Source organism: Phyllobates terribilis, unplaced genomic scaffold, assembly GCF_046119375.1.
Source record: "Phyllobates terribilis strain yellow unplaced genomic scaffold, ASM4611937v1 Scaffold_11__3_contigs__length_659146591, whole genome shotgun sequence".
Taxonomy (NCBI): domain Eukaryota; kingdom Metazoa; phylum Chordata; class Amphibia; order Anura; family Dendrobatidae; genus Phyllobates; species Phyllobates terribilis.
This window is the reverse complement of record NW_027362771.1, coordinates 613,410,954-613,425,096: the sequence shown is the minus strand read 5'-3', so window position 1 is coordinate 613,425,096 and position 14,143 is coordinate 613,410,954. Positions and strand designations below refer to the sequence as shown.

Below are 14,143 nucleotides of genomic sequence, written 5' to 3'. Positions count from 1 at the left end.
TAATGTCACTGTTGTGCCAAATATCAGCCCCTTCTTGATGACCATTATCAGTGTTCCATGGTATATCCGATGCGTTGGAAATGTTTTTGTACCCTTTTCCTGACTGATAACTTTCTGCAGTGAGATCCTTTGTTAGCTGTTTACAAACCAGAAAATGTCAGGAAAATCCTCTTAGAGCAGCAAGACTTTCTCTGGGGTTATTCAGAATTACTGTAAATGATGGTGGCCGTCAACTCCGTCCTACTCTCTGACTGTGGTAGCTCGTGCCCCGTCTTCCCAGGCACTGGACGCAGGTGAAGCAGGAGATCCAGCGGCCGTTTGACCAGGGAGCCGACGACTTCACCCTGGAGAGAATCGTGGAGCTCGGGTTAGACCAGTACGTGGAGAAGATCAGTGAGATCTCAATGGCGGCCACCAAAGAGTTATCCATAGAGCAGGTCAGCGTGACACATGGACCTCACCTACTATGTAAATCAGTGGCGTCCAACCCTCGGCTCTCCACCTGAACAAAAACTACAACTCCCAGCATGCCGAGACAGCCCACAGGTTGGAGAGGGTAAGGAAAGTAATATATAAATCTGTTCTCCTGTTCAACAGGCTCTGGAGAACATCTCTAGGACCTGGGAGGAGACCCTGCTGGACATCGTGCCCCACAAAGATAAGGGTCACCACCGGCTGAGGTGAGCTGCCTTCTCCTGATCTCCACGTAGACCCTTCCACCCATAGACCACTGACTGATTAATCTGCTTCCACCAGAGGCACTGACGACGTCTTCCAGGCCTTAGAAGACAACCAGGTCGGCTTATCCACCATGAAGGCTTCTCCGTTTGTCAAAGCTTTTGAGCAAGAGGTGGACAGGTGGGAGCGCTGCCTGTCACATATCCTGGAGGTGATCGAGTGCATCCTCACGGTGCAGAGGCAGTGGCTGTACCTGGAGGTCAGTACTTGCCCTGTTCCAAAGGGTGGTAGCTTTTATGATGAGAATAACCCTTTAAAGGGGTAACAATAACCCTGTAAAGGGGTATTCTCATCTTGAGACACTCATGGGGAAAAATGCCTAACGGGTGGGGGTTCCACTTTTAGAACTTTAGTATGGAGAGAGTACGAATCAGCTCAGCGTTTCACAAGTCCCATAAGTTACTATGGCCTCGTCTCAACCTCGCCTTCTTGTCACTGGATCATCAAAAAGTGGATGAAGGGAGCCCCTGATCCCGGAATATGTGACTACAATCGGAATTAGGGATCTGTTGGTGCCGAGCGCCCTCTTGTGGTCAGATTCGGTATTACAATGGAGCACAATTTTCTTTTTCGCCCTCTGCAGAACATCTTTTTGGGTGAAGACATCAGGAAGCAGCTTCCTCAGGAGTCAGCGGAGTTCGATGAGGTGAATATCAACTGGAAGACCATCATGGACAGACTGAACAAGGACAACAATGCCCTGCGAGGCACCCACCACCCAGGTGTGCAGTTGGCACAGTCTTTCTGACTCTTGTCCAGGGAAGTGATCTTCGGTCACAGGTGGCCTCTGTTCTTCCTCTCGTCAGGTCTCCTGGAGAAGTTGGGGGCCATGAACCAGGTACTGGAGGGGATACAGAAGTCGCTGGACATGTACTTGGAGACCAAACGCCACATCTTCCCGCGCTTCTACTTCCTGTCTAACGATGACCTGCTGGAGATCCTCGGCCAGTCCCGGAATCCCGAAGCCGTCCAGCCACATCTGAAGAAATGTTTTGATAACATTAAGTCCATCAAGATCCAGAAGGTATGGCTCCGTCTTTTCTATACACACGCTGAGAGAATAAGAGGGGTGCTCTGCGTCTATCCCCTTCTATCGGCCACCATCCAGATTACATCGTGTTAACCCTGTAGTATCTGTTCCAGGTCGGGGTGGGCAGTAAGTCCGAGGCTTTTGGGATGTTCTCTGCGGAGGGAGAGTATGTGGAATTTACCAATCCAGTGCTATTAGAGGGTCCTGTGGAGGTAAGATCACACATATTCCTTCCGAGATGTAAATTTGCAGACTACAACTCCCAGCAGGCCTTTTCTTGGTTTGCTAGGAGTTATAGGCCATGTGACCTCTGCTTGGTTACACCCTGTGTCCCGTCTCACAGGCCTGGCTCTGCGACATCGAGAGGACCATGCGCTGGACATTGAAGGACCTTCTCAGGAACTGCCGGCTGGCACTGAAGAAGATGTCCAGCAAGCGGGACAAGTGGGTGAAGGAGTGGGCCGGGCAGGTGCGTGCACAAAACACTTCTCGGGGGCCAGACGTACGCTCATCCTTAGTCATCACCCTCATCATCTCATCTTAAATCCTCGTAGATGTTGATCACTTCCAGTCAGATCCAGTGGACCACCGACGTGACCAAGTCTCTGGTGACGGCCAAGGAGCGCGCAGATAAGAAGTACCTGAAAGTCATGAAGAAGAAGCAGGTTCATGTGCTCATCTCCCGCTCTCCTCATCTCCCGCTCTCCTCATCTCCCGCTCTCCCCATCTCCCGCTCTCCCCATCTCCCGCCCTCCCCATCTCCCGCCCTCCCCATCTCCCGCCCTCCCCATCTCCCGCCCTCCCCATCTCCCGCCCTCCCCATCTCCCGCCCTCCCCATCTCCCGCCCTCCCCATCTCCCGCCCTCCCCATCTCCCGCCCTCCCCATCTCCCGCCCTCCCCATCTCCCGCTCTCCTCATCTCCCGCCCTCCCCATCTCCCGCCCTCCCCATCTCCCGCCCTCCCCATCTCCCGCCCTCCCCATCTCCCGCCCTCCCCATCTCCCGCCCTCCCCATCTCCCGCCCTCCCCATCTCCCGCTCTCCCCATCTCCCGCTCTCCCCATCTCCCGCTCTCCCCATCTCCCGCTCTCCCCATCTCCCGCTCTCCCCATCTCCCGCTCTCCCCATCTCCCGCTCTCCCCATCTCCCGCTCTCCTCATCTCCCGCTCTCCTCATCTCCCGCTCTCCTCATCTCCCGCTCTCCCCATCTCCCGCCCTCCCCATCTCCCGCCCTCCTCATCTCCCGCCCTCCTCATCTCCCGCCCTCCTCATCTCCCGCCCTCCTCATCTCCCGCCCTCCTCATCTCCCGCTCTCCTCATCTCCCGCCCTCCTCATCTCCCGCCCTCCTCATCTCCCGCCCTCCTCATCTCCCGCTCTCCTCATCTCCCGCTCTCCTCATCTCCCGCCCTCCTCATCTCCCGCCCTCCTCATCTCCCGCCCTCCTCATCTCCCGCCCTCCTCATCTCCCGCCCTCCTCATCTCCCGCCCTCCTCATCTCCCGCCCTCCTCATCTCCCGCCCTCCTCATCTCCCGCCCTCCTCATCTCCCGCCCTCCCCATCTCCCGCCCTCCCCATCTCCCGCCCTCCCCATCTCCCGCCCTCCCCATCTCCCGCTCTCCCCATCTCCCGCTCTCCCCATCTCCCGCTCTCCCCATCTCCCGCTCTCCCCATCTCCCGCTCTCCCCATCTCCCGCTCTCCCCATCTCCCGCTCTCCCCATCTCCCGCTCTCCCCATCTCCCGCTCTCCCCATCTCCCGCTCTCCCCATCTCCCGCTCTCCCCATCTCCCGCCCTCCCCATCTCCCGCCCTCCCCATCTCCCGCCCTCCCCATCTCCCGCTCTCCCCATCTCCCGCTCTCCCCATCTCCCGCTCTCCCCATCTCCCGCTCTCCCCATCTCCCGCTCTCCCCATCTCCCGCTCTCCCCATCTCCCGCTCTCCCCATCTCCCGCTCTCCCCATCTCCCGCTCTCCTCATCTCCCGCTCTCCTCATCTCCCGCTCTCCTCATCTCCCGCTCTCCTCATCTCCCGCTCTCCTCATCTCCCGCTCTCCTCATCTCCCGCTCTCCTCATCTCCCGCTCTCCTCATCTCCCGCTCTCCTCATCTCCCGCCCTCCCCATCTCCCGCCCTCCCCATCTCCCGCCCTCCCCATCTCCCGCCCTCCCCATCTCCCGCCCTCCCCATCTCCCGCTCTCCCCATCTCCCGCTCTCCCCATCTCCCGCTCTCCCCATCTCCCGCTCTCCCCATCTCCCGCTCTCCCCATCTCCCGCTCTCCCCATCTCCCGCTCTCCCCATCTCCCGCTCTCCCCATCTCCCGCTCTCCCCATCTCCCGCTCTCCCCATCTCCCGCTCTCCCCATCTCCCGCTCTCCCCATCTCCCGCTCTCCCCATCTCCCGCTCTCCCCATCTCCCGCTCTCCCCATCTCCCGCTCTCCTCATCTCCCGCTCTCCTCATCTCCCGCTCTCCTCATCTCCCGCTCTTAAAGATGTTTATTGATTTTGACTCTTCTTAAAGGGACTGTCCAGTCTTATGCAGCTAAAGCTGTAACTTAGCAGTAGACTTTGTGTTTCAGCTTTACACCATTTTCAAAACCTCTGCTTGCAGTCAGTAAATGAGAACATTTGTTGCTGACTTTGTCCCTATCAAACAAGCCGCATAGTATTTAAGGTCCCTGGACGTCAGCAAGAAGGTTCTCATTGCGTGACAGCAAGCAGTGGTTTTCTCTATGCAGTCATGTTGCCGGCCCATCTGACCCCATACATGTACACAGGTGTCCATGCTCAACAAGTACTCAGACGCCATCCGGGGAAACCTGACCAAAACCCTGCGGCTTAAGCTGGTGGCCTTAATAACGGTGGAGGTTCACGCCAGAGACGTCATCGACAGGATGCTGCGGAGCGGCTGCATGGACGTGTCCTCCTTCGAGTGGTTGAGTCAACTGCGATTCTACTGGGAAAAGGTAAAGTCCAGACCAAGAAAGCAAAGAAGAGATACGTCCATCTATCTGCAGGGCGACAAAGATAGGAGGAGCGAAGAGCAGATAGGAGCTATGAGTCTCCTCCCTCTGCAGGGTGTTACATATAGGAGATATGAGTCTCCTCCCCCTGCAGGGTGATACAGATAGGAGGAGGTATGAGTCTCCTTCCTCTGCAGGGTGATACAGATAGGAGGAGCTATGAGTCTCCTCCCCCTGCAGGGTGATACAGATAGGAGGAGCTATGAGTCTCCTTCCTCTGCAGGGTGATACAGATAGGAGGAGCTATGAGTCTCCTCCCCCTGCAGGGTGATACAGATAGGAGGAGCTATGAGTCTCCTCCCCCTGCAGGGTGATACAGATAGGAGGAGCTATGAGTCTCCTCCCCCTGCAGGGTGATACAGATAGGAGCTATGAGTCTCCTTTCCCTGCAGGGTGATACAGATAGGAGCTATGAGTCTCCTCCCCCTGCAGGGTGATACAGATAGGAGGAGCTATGAGTCTCCTCCCTCTGCAGGGTGATACAGATAGGAGGAGCTATGAGTCTCCTCCCCCTGCAGATGATACAGATAGGAGGAGCTATGAGTCTCCTCCCCCTGCAGGGCGATACAGATAGGAGGAGGTATGAGTCTCCTCCCCCTGCAGGGCGATACAGATAGGAGGAGCTATGAGTCTTCTCCCCCTGCAGGGTGATACAGATAGGAGGAGCTATGAGTCTCCTCCCCCTGCAGGGTGATACAGATAGGAGGAGCTATGAGTCTCCTCCCCCTGCAGGGTGATACAGATAGGAGGAGCTATGAGTCTCCTTCCCCTGCAGGGTGATACAGAGAGGAGGAGCTATGAGTCTCCTTCCCCTTGCAGGGTGATACAGAGAGGAGGAGCTATGAGTCTCCTTCCCCTGCAGGGTGATACAGATAGGAGCTATGAGTCTCCTCCCCCTGCAGGGTGATACAGATAGGAGCTATGAGTTTGCTCCCCCTGCAGGATGATACAGATAGGAAGAGCTATGAGTCTGCTCCCCCTGCAGGGTGATACAGATAGGAAGAGCTATGAGTCTCCTCCCCCTGCAGGATGATACAGATAGGAAGAGCTATGAGTCTCCTCCCCCTGCAGGATGATACAGATAGGAGGAGCTATGAGTCTCCTTCCCCTGCAGGATGATACAGATAGGAAGAGCTATGAGTCTCCTCCCCCTGCAGGATGATACAGATAGGAAGAGCTATGAGTCTCCTCCCCCTGCAGGATGATACAGATAGGAGGAGCTATGAGTCTCATCCCCTGCAGGGTGATACAGATAGGAGGAGCTATGAGTCTCCTCCCCCTGCAGGATGATACAGATAGGAGGAGCTAGGAGTCTCCTCCCCCTGCAGGGTGATACAGATAGGAGCTATGAGTCTCATCCCCTGCAGGGTGATACAGAGAGGAGGAGCTATGAGTCTCCTCCCCCTGCAGGGCCACACAGATAGGAGCTGTGAGTCTCCTCTCCCTGCAAGGTGATACAGATAGGAGGAGCTATGAGTCTCCTCCCCCTGCAGGGTGATACAGATAGGAGCTATGAGTCTCATCCCCTGCAGGGTGATACAGATAGGAGCTATGAGTCTCCTCCCCCTGCAGGGTGATACAGATAGGAGGAGCTATGAGTCTCCATCCCCTGCAGGGTGATACAGATAGGAGGAGCTATGAGTCTCCTCCCCCTGCAAGGCGATACAGATAGGAGGAGCTATGAGTCTCCATCCCCTGCAGGGTGATACAGATAGGAGGAGCTATGAGTCTCCTCCCCCTGCAAGGCGATACAGATAGGAGGAGCTATGAGTCTCCTTCCCCTGCAGGGTGATACAGATAGGAGGAGCTATGAGTCTCCATCCCCTGCAGGGTGATACAGATAGGAGGAGCTATGAGTCTCATCCCCTGCAGGGTGATACAGATAGGAGGAGCTATGAGTCTCCTCCCCTGCAGGGTGATACAGATAGGAGGAGCTATGAGTCTCCTCCCCCTGCAAGGCGATACAGATAGGAGGAGCTATGAGTCTCCTTCCCCTGCAGGGTGATACAGATAGGAGAAGCTATGAGTCTCCTCCCCCTGCAGGGCGATACAGATAGGAGGAGCTATGAGTCTTCTCCCCCTGCAGGGTGATACAGATAGGAGGAGCTATGAGTCTCCTCCCCCTGCAGGGTGATACAGATAGGAGGAGCTATGAGTCTCCTTCCCCTGCAGGGTGATACAGATAGGAGGAGCTATGAGTCTCCTTCCCCTGCAGGGTGATACAGATAGGAGGAGCTATGAGTCTCCTCCCCCTGCAGGGTGATACAGATAGGAGGAGCTATGAGTCCCCTTCCCCTGCAGGGTGATACAGATAGGAGCTATGAGTCTCCTTCCCCTGCAGGGTGATACAGATAGGAGGAGCTATGAGTCTCCTCCCCCTGCAGGGTGATACAGATAGGAGGAGCTATGAGTCTCCTCCCCCTGCAGGGTGATACAGATAGGAGGAGCTATGAGTCTCCTCCACCTGCAGGGTGATACTGATAGGAGGAGCTATGAGTCTCCTCCCCCTGCAGGGTGATACAGATAGGAGGAGCTATGAGTCTCCTCCCCCTGCAGGGTGATACAGATAGGAGGAGCTATGAGTCTCCTTCCCCTGCAGGGTGATACAGAGAGGAGGAGCTATGAGTCTGCTCCCCCTGCAGGATGATACAGATAGGAAGAGCTATGAGTCTGCTCCCCCTGCAGGATGATACAGATAGGAGGAGCTATGAGTCTCATCACCTGCAGGGTGATACAGATAGGAGAAGCTATGAGTCTCCTTCCCCTGCAGGGTGATACAGAGAGGAGGAGATATGAGTCTCCTTCCCCTGCAGGGTGATACAGATAGGAGGAGCTATGAGTCTCATCCCCTGCAGGGTGATACAGATAGGAGAAGCTATGAGTCTCCTCCCCCTGCAGGATGATACAGATAGGAGGAGCTATGAGTCTCCTCCCCCTGCAGGGTGATACAGATAGGAGGAGCTATGAGTCTCATCCCCTGCAGGGTGATACAGATAGGAGAAGCTATGAGTCTCCTCCCCCTGCAGGGTGATACAGAGAGGAGGAGCTATGAGTCTCATCCCCTGCAGGGTGATACAGATAGGAGAAGCTATGAGTCTCCTTCCCCTGCAGGGTGATACAGATAGGAGCTATGAGTCTCCTCCTCCTGCAGGGTGATACAGACAGGAGGAGCTATGAGTCTCCTCCCCCTGCAGGGTGATACAGATAGGAGGAGCTATGAGTCTCCTTCCTCTGCAGGGTGATACAGATAGGAGGAGCTATGAGTCTCCTTCCCCTGCAGGGTGATACAGATAGGAGGAGCTATGAGTCTCCTCCCTCTGCAGGGTGATACAGATAGGAGGAGCTATGAGTCTCCTTCCCCTGCAGGATGATACAGATAGGAGCTATGAGTCTCCTCCCCCTGCAGGGTGATACAGATAGGAGGAGCTATGAGTCTCCTCCCCCTGCAGGGTGATACAAACAGGAGGAGCTATGATTTTCCTCCTCAAGCAGGGCGATAAAGCTAGGAGGAGTGAAGAGCATCCTCCCCCTGCAGGGTGATACAGATAGGAGGAGCTACGAGTCTCCTTTCCCTGCAGGGTGATACAGATAGGAGGAGCTATGAGTCTTCTCCCTCTGCAGGGTGATACAGATAGGAGGAGCTATGAGTCTCCTCCCCCTGCAGGGTGATAGATAGGAGGAGCTATGAGTCTCCTTCCCCTGCAGGGTGATACAGATAGGAGGAGCTATGAGTCTCCTTCCCCTGCAGGGTGATACAGATAGGAGGAGCTATGAGTCTCCTCCCCCTGCAGGGTGATACAGATAGGAGGAGCTATGAGTCTCCTTCCCCTGCAGGGTGATACAGATAGGAGCTATGAGTCTCCTCCCCCTGCAGGGTGATACAGATAGGAGGAGCTATGAGTCTCCTTCCCCTGCAGGGTGATACAGATAGGAGGAGCTATGAGTCTCCTTCCCCTGCAGGGTGATACAGATAGGAGGAGCTATGAGTCTCCTTTCCCTTCAGGGTGATACAGATAGGAGCAGCTATGAGTCTCCTCCTCCTGCAGGGTGATACAGATAGGAGGAGCTATGAGTCTCCTCCCCTTGCAGGGTGATACAGACAGGAGGAACTAGGAGTCTCCTCCCCCTGCAGGGTGATACAGATAGGAGGAGCTATGAGTCTCCTTCCTCTGCAGGGTGATACAGATAGGAGGAGCTATGAGTCTCCTTCCCCTGCAGGGTGATACAGATAGGAGGAGCTATGAGTCTCCTCCCTCTGCAGGGTGATACAGATAGGAGGAGCTATGAGTCTCCTTCCCCTGCAGGGTGATACAGATAGGAGCTATGAGTCTCCTCCCCCTGCAGGGTGATACAGATAGGAGGAGCTATGTGTCTCCTCCCCCTGCAGGGTGATACAAACAGGAGGAGCTATGATTTTCCTCCTCAAGCAGGGCGATAAAGCTAGGAGGAGTGAAGAGCATCCTCCCCCTGCAGGGTGATACAGATAGGAGGAGCTACGAGTCTCCTCCCCCTGCAGGGTGATACAGATAGGAAGAGGTATGAGTCTCCTCCCCCTGCAGGGTGATACAGATAGGAGCTATGAGTCTCCTTCCCCTGCAGGGTGATACAGATAGGAGCTATGAGTCTCCTCCCTCTGCAGGGTGTTACAGATAGAAGGAGCTATGAGTCTCCTCCCCCTGCAGGGTGATACAGATAGGAGGAGCTATGAGTCTCCTCCCTCTGCAGGGTGATACAGATAGGAGGAGCTATGAGTCTCCTCCCCCTGCAGATGATACAGATAGGAGGAGCTATGAGTCTCCTCCCCCTGCAGGGCGATACAGATAGGAGGAGGTATGAGTCTCCTCCCCCTGCAGGGCGATACAGATAGGAGGAGCTATGAGTCTTCTCCCCCTGCAGGGTGATACAGATAGGAGGAGCTATGAGTTTCCTCCCCCTGCAGGGTGATACAGATAGGAGGAGCTATGAGTCTCCTCCCCCTGCAGGGTGATACAGATAGGAGGAGCTATGAGTCTCCTTCCCCTGCAGGGTGATACAGATAGGAGGAGCTATGAGTCTCCTTCCCCTGCAGGGTGATACAGAGAGGAGGAGCTATGAGTCTCCTCCCCCTGCAGGGTGATACTGATAGGAAGAGCTATGAGTCTCCTCCCTCTGCAGGGTGATACTGATAGGAGGAGCTATGAGTCTCCTTCCCCTGCAGGGTGATACAGATAGGAGCTATGAGTCTCCTCCCCCTGCAGGATGATACAGATAGGAAGAGCTATGAGTCTCCTCCCCCTGCAGGATGATACAGATAGGAGGAGCTATGAGTCTCCTTCCCCTGCAGGATGATACAGATAGGAAGAGCTATGAGTCTCCTCCCCCTGCAGGATGATACAGATAGGAAGAGCTATGAGTCTCCTCCCCCTGCAGGATGATACAGATAGGAAGAGCTATGAGTCTGCTCCCCCTGCAGGATGATACAGATAGGAGGAGCTATGAGTCTCCTTCCCCTGCAGGATGATACAGATAGGAAGAGCTATGAGTCTCCTCCCCCTGCAGGATGATACAGATAGGAAGAGCTATGAGTCTCCTTCCCCTGCAGGATGATACAGATAGGAAGAGCTATGAGTCTCCTCCCCCTGCAGGATGATACAGATAGGAGGAGCTATGAGTCTCATCCCCTGCAGGGTGATACAGATAGGAGGAGCTATGAGTCTCCTCCCCCTGCAGGATGATACAGATAGGAGGAGCTAGGAGTCTCCTCCCCCTGCAGGGTGATACAGATAGGAGCTATGAGTCTCATCCCCTGCAGGGTGATACAGAGAGTAGGAGCTATGAGTCTCCTCCCCCTGCAGGGCCACACAGATAGGAGGAGCTGTGAGTCTCCTCTCCCTGCAGGGTGATACAGATAGGAGGAGCTATGAGTCTCCTCCCCCTGCAGGGTGATACAGATAGGAGCTATGAGTCTCATCCCCTGCAGGGTGATACAGATAGGAGCTATGAGTCTCCTCCCCCTGCAGGGTGATACAGAGAGGAGGAGATATGAGTCTCCTTCCCCTGCAGGGTGATACAGATAGGAGGAGCTATGAGTCTCCATCCCCTGCAGGGTGATACAGATAGGAGGAGCTATGAGTCTCATCCCCTGCAGGGTGATACAGATAGGAGGAGCTATGAGTCTCCTTCCCCTGCAGGGTGATACAGATAGGAGAAGCTATGAGTCTCCTCCCCCTGCAGGGCGATACAGATAGGAGGAGCTATGAGTCTTCTCCCCCTGCAGGGTGATACAGATAGGAGGAGCTATGAGTCTCCTTCCCCTGCAGGGTGATACAGATAGGAGGAGCTATGAGTCTCCTTCCCCTGCAGGGTGATACAGATAGGAGGAGCTATGAGTCTCCTCCCCCTGCAGGGTGATACAGATAGGAGGAGCTATGAGTCCCCTTCCCCTGCAGGGTGATACAGATAGGAGCTATGAGTCTCCTTCCCCTGCAGGGTGATACAGATAGGAGGAGCTATGAGTCTCCTCCCCCTGCAGGGTGATACAGATAGGAGGAGCTATGAGTCTCCTCCCCCTGCAGGGTGATACAGATAGGAGGAGCTATGAGTCTCCTCCACCTGCAGGGTGATACTGATAGGAGGAGCTATGAGTCTCCTCCCCCTGCAGGGTGATACAGATAGGAGGAGCTATGAGTCTCCTTCCCCTGCAGGGTGATACAGATAGGAGCTATGAGTCTGCTCCCCCTGCAGGATGATACAGATAGGAGGAGCTATGAGTCTCATCCCCTGCAGGGTGATACAGATAGGAGAAGCTATGAGTCTCCTCCCCCTGCAGGGTGATACAGAGAGGAGGAGATATGAGTCTCCTTCCCCTGCAGGGTGATACAGATAGGAGGAGCTATGAGTCTCATCCCCTGCAGGGTGATACAGATAGGAGAAGCTATGAGTCTCCTCCCCCTGCAGGATGATACAGATAGGAGGAGCTATGAGTCTCCTCCCCCTGCAGGGTGATACAGATAGGAGAAGCTATGAGTCTCCTCCCCCTGCAGGGTGATACAGAGAGGAGGAGCTATGAGTCTCATCCCCTGCAGGGTGATACAGATAGGAGAAGCTATGAGTCTCCTTCCCCTGCAGGGTGATACAGATAGGAGCTATGAGTCTCTTCCTCCTGCAGGGTGATACAGATAGGAGGAGCTATGAGTCTCCTCCCCTTGCAGGGTGATACAGACAGGAGGAGCTATGAGTCTCCTCCCCCTGCAGGGTGATACAGATAGGAGGAGCTATGAGTCTCCTTCCTCTGCAGTGTGATACAGATAGGAGGAGCTATGAGTCTCTTTCCCCTGCAGGGTGATACAGATAGGAGGAGCTATGAGTCTCCTCCCTCTGCAGGGTGATACAGATAGGAGGAGCTATGAGTCTCCTTCCCCTGCAGGATGATACAGATAGGAGCTATGAGTCTCCTCCCCCTGCAGGGTGATACAGATAGGAGGAGCTATGAGTCTCCTCCCCCTGCAGGGTGATACAAACAGGAGGAGCTATGATTTTCCTCCTCAAGCAGGGCGATAAAGCTAGGAGGAGTGAAGAGCATTCTCCCCCTGCAGGGTGATACAGATAGGAGGAGCTACGAGTCTCCTTCCCCTGCAGGGTGATACAGATAGGAGGAGCTATGAGTCTTCTCCCTCTGCAGGGTGATACAGATAGGAGGAGCTATGAGTCTCCTCCCCCTGCAGGGTGATACAGATAGGAGGAGCTATGAGTCTCCTTCCCCTGCAGGGTGATACAGATAGGAGGAGCTATGTGTCTCCTTCCCCTGCAGGGTGATACAGATAGGAGGAGCTATGAGTCTCCTCCCCCTGCAGGGTGATACAGATAGGAGGAGCTATGAGTCTCCTTCCCCTGCAGGGTGATACAGATAGGAGCTATGAGTCTCCTCCCCCTGCAGGGTGATACAGATAGGAGGAGCTATGAGTCTCCTCCCCCTGCAGGGTGATACAGATAGGAGGAGCTATGAGTCTCCTTCCCCTGCAGGGTGATACAGATAGGAGGAGCTATGAGTCTCCTTTCCCTTCAGGGTGATACAGATAGGAGGAGCTATGAGTCTCCTCCTCCTCCTGCAGGGTGATACAGATAGGAGGAGCTATGAGTCTCCTCCCCTTGCAGGGTGATACAGACAGGAGGAGCTATGAGTCTCCTCCCCCTGCAGGGTGATACAGATAGGAGGAGCTATGAGTCTCCTTCCTCTGCAGGGTGATACAGATAGGAGGAGCTATGAGTCTCCTTCCCCTGCAGGGTGATACAGATAGGAGGAGCTATGAGTCTCCTCCCTCTGCAGGGTGATACAGATAGGAGGAGCTATGAGTCTCCTTCCCCTTCAGGGTGATACAGATAGGAGCTATGAGTCTCCTCCCCCTGCAGGGTGATACAGATAGGAGGAGCTGTGAGTCTCCTCCCCCTGCAGGGTGATACAAACAGGAGGAGCTATGATTTTCCTCCTCAAGCAGGGCGATAAAGCTAGGAGGAGTGAAGAGCATCCTCCCCCTGCAGGGTGATACAGATAGGAGGAGCTACGAGTCTCCTTCCCCTGCAGGGTGATACAGATAGGAGGAGCTACGAGTCTCCTTCCCCTGCAGGGTGATACAGATAGGAGGAGCTACGAGTCTCCTCCCCCTGCAGGGTGATACAGATAGGAGGAGCTATGAGTCTCCTCCCCCTGCAGGGTGATACAGATAGGAGGAGCTACGAGTCTCCTCCCCCTGCAGGGTGATACAGATAGGAGGAGCTACGAGTCTCCTCCCCCTGCAGGGTGATACAGTTAGGAGGAGCTACGAGTCTCCTCCTCTTGCAGGGTGATACAGATAGGAAGAGGTATGAGTCTCCTTCCTCTGCAGGGTGATACAGATAGGAAGAGCTATGAGTCTCCTTCCTCTGCAGGGTGATACAGATAGGAGGAGCTATGAGTCTCCTTCCTCTGCAGGGTGATACAGATAGGAGGAGCTATGAGTCTCCGCCCCCTGCAGGGTGGTACAGATAGGAAGAGGTATGAGTCTCCTTCCCCTGCAGGGTGATACAGATAGGAGGAGCTATGAGTCTCCGCCCCCTGCAGGGTGATACAGATAGGAGGAGCTATGAGTCTTCTCCCCCTGCAGGGAGATACAGATAGTAAGAGGTATGAGTCTCCTTCCCCTGCAGGGTGGTACAGATAGGAGGAGCTATGAGTCTCCTCCCCTGCGGGGTGATATAGATAGGAGGAGCTATGAGTCTCCTTCCCCTGCAGGGTGATACAGATAGGAAGAGGTATGAGTCTCCTTCCCCTGCAGGGTGGTACAGATAGGAGGAGCTATGAGTCTCCTTCCCCTGCAGGGTGGTACAGATAGAAGGAGCTATG

The 14,143-nt window shown here is 55.0% G+C and overlaps 1 protein-coding gene across 2 annotated transcripts in view; it reads left to right on the top strand.

Moving 5' to 3' along the window:
* DNAH2 (dynein axonemal heavy chain 2) overlaps nucleotides 1-14,143 on the top strand; it is a 168,760-nt gene that overhangs the window by 72,142 nt on the left and 82,475 nt on the right. For both annotated transcript variants that reach the window (XM_073654473.1, XM_073654474.1), the window contains exons 27-35: nucleotides 281-437; nucleotides 598-680; nucleotides 757-937; nucleotides 1,322-1,460; nucleotides 1,545-1,762; nucleotides 1,882-1,980; nucleotides 2,112-2,237; nucleotides 2,323-2,433; nucleotides 4,540-4,728. In XM_073654473.1, coding sequence (XP_073510574.1) covers nucleotides 281-437; nucleotides 598-680; nucleotides 757-937; nucleotides 1,322-1,460; nucleotides 1,545-1,762; nucleotides 1,882-1,980; nucleotides 2,112-2,237; nucleotides 2,323-2,433; nucleotides 4,540-4,728 — 1,303 coding nt within the window. The remainder of the gene's footprint in view (nucleotides 1-280; nucleotides 438-597; nucleotides 681-756; nucleotides 938-1,321; nucleotides 1,461-1,544; nucleotides 1,763-1,881; nucleotides 1,981-2,111; nucleotides 2,238-2,322; nucleotides 2,434-4,539; nucleotides 4,729-14,143) is intronic.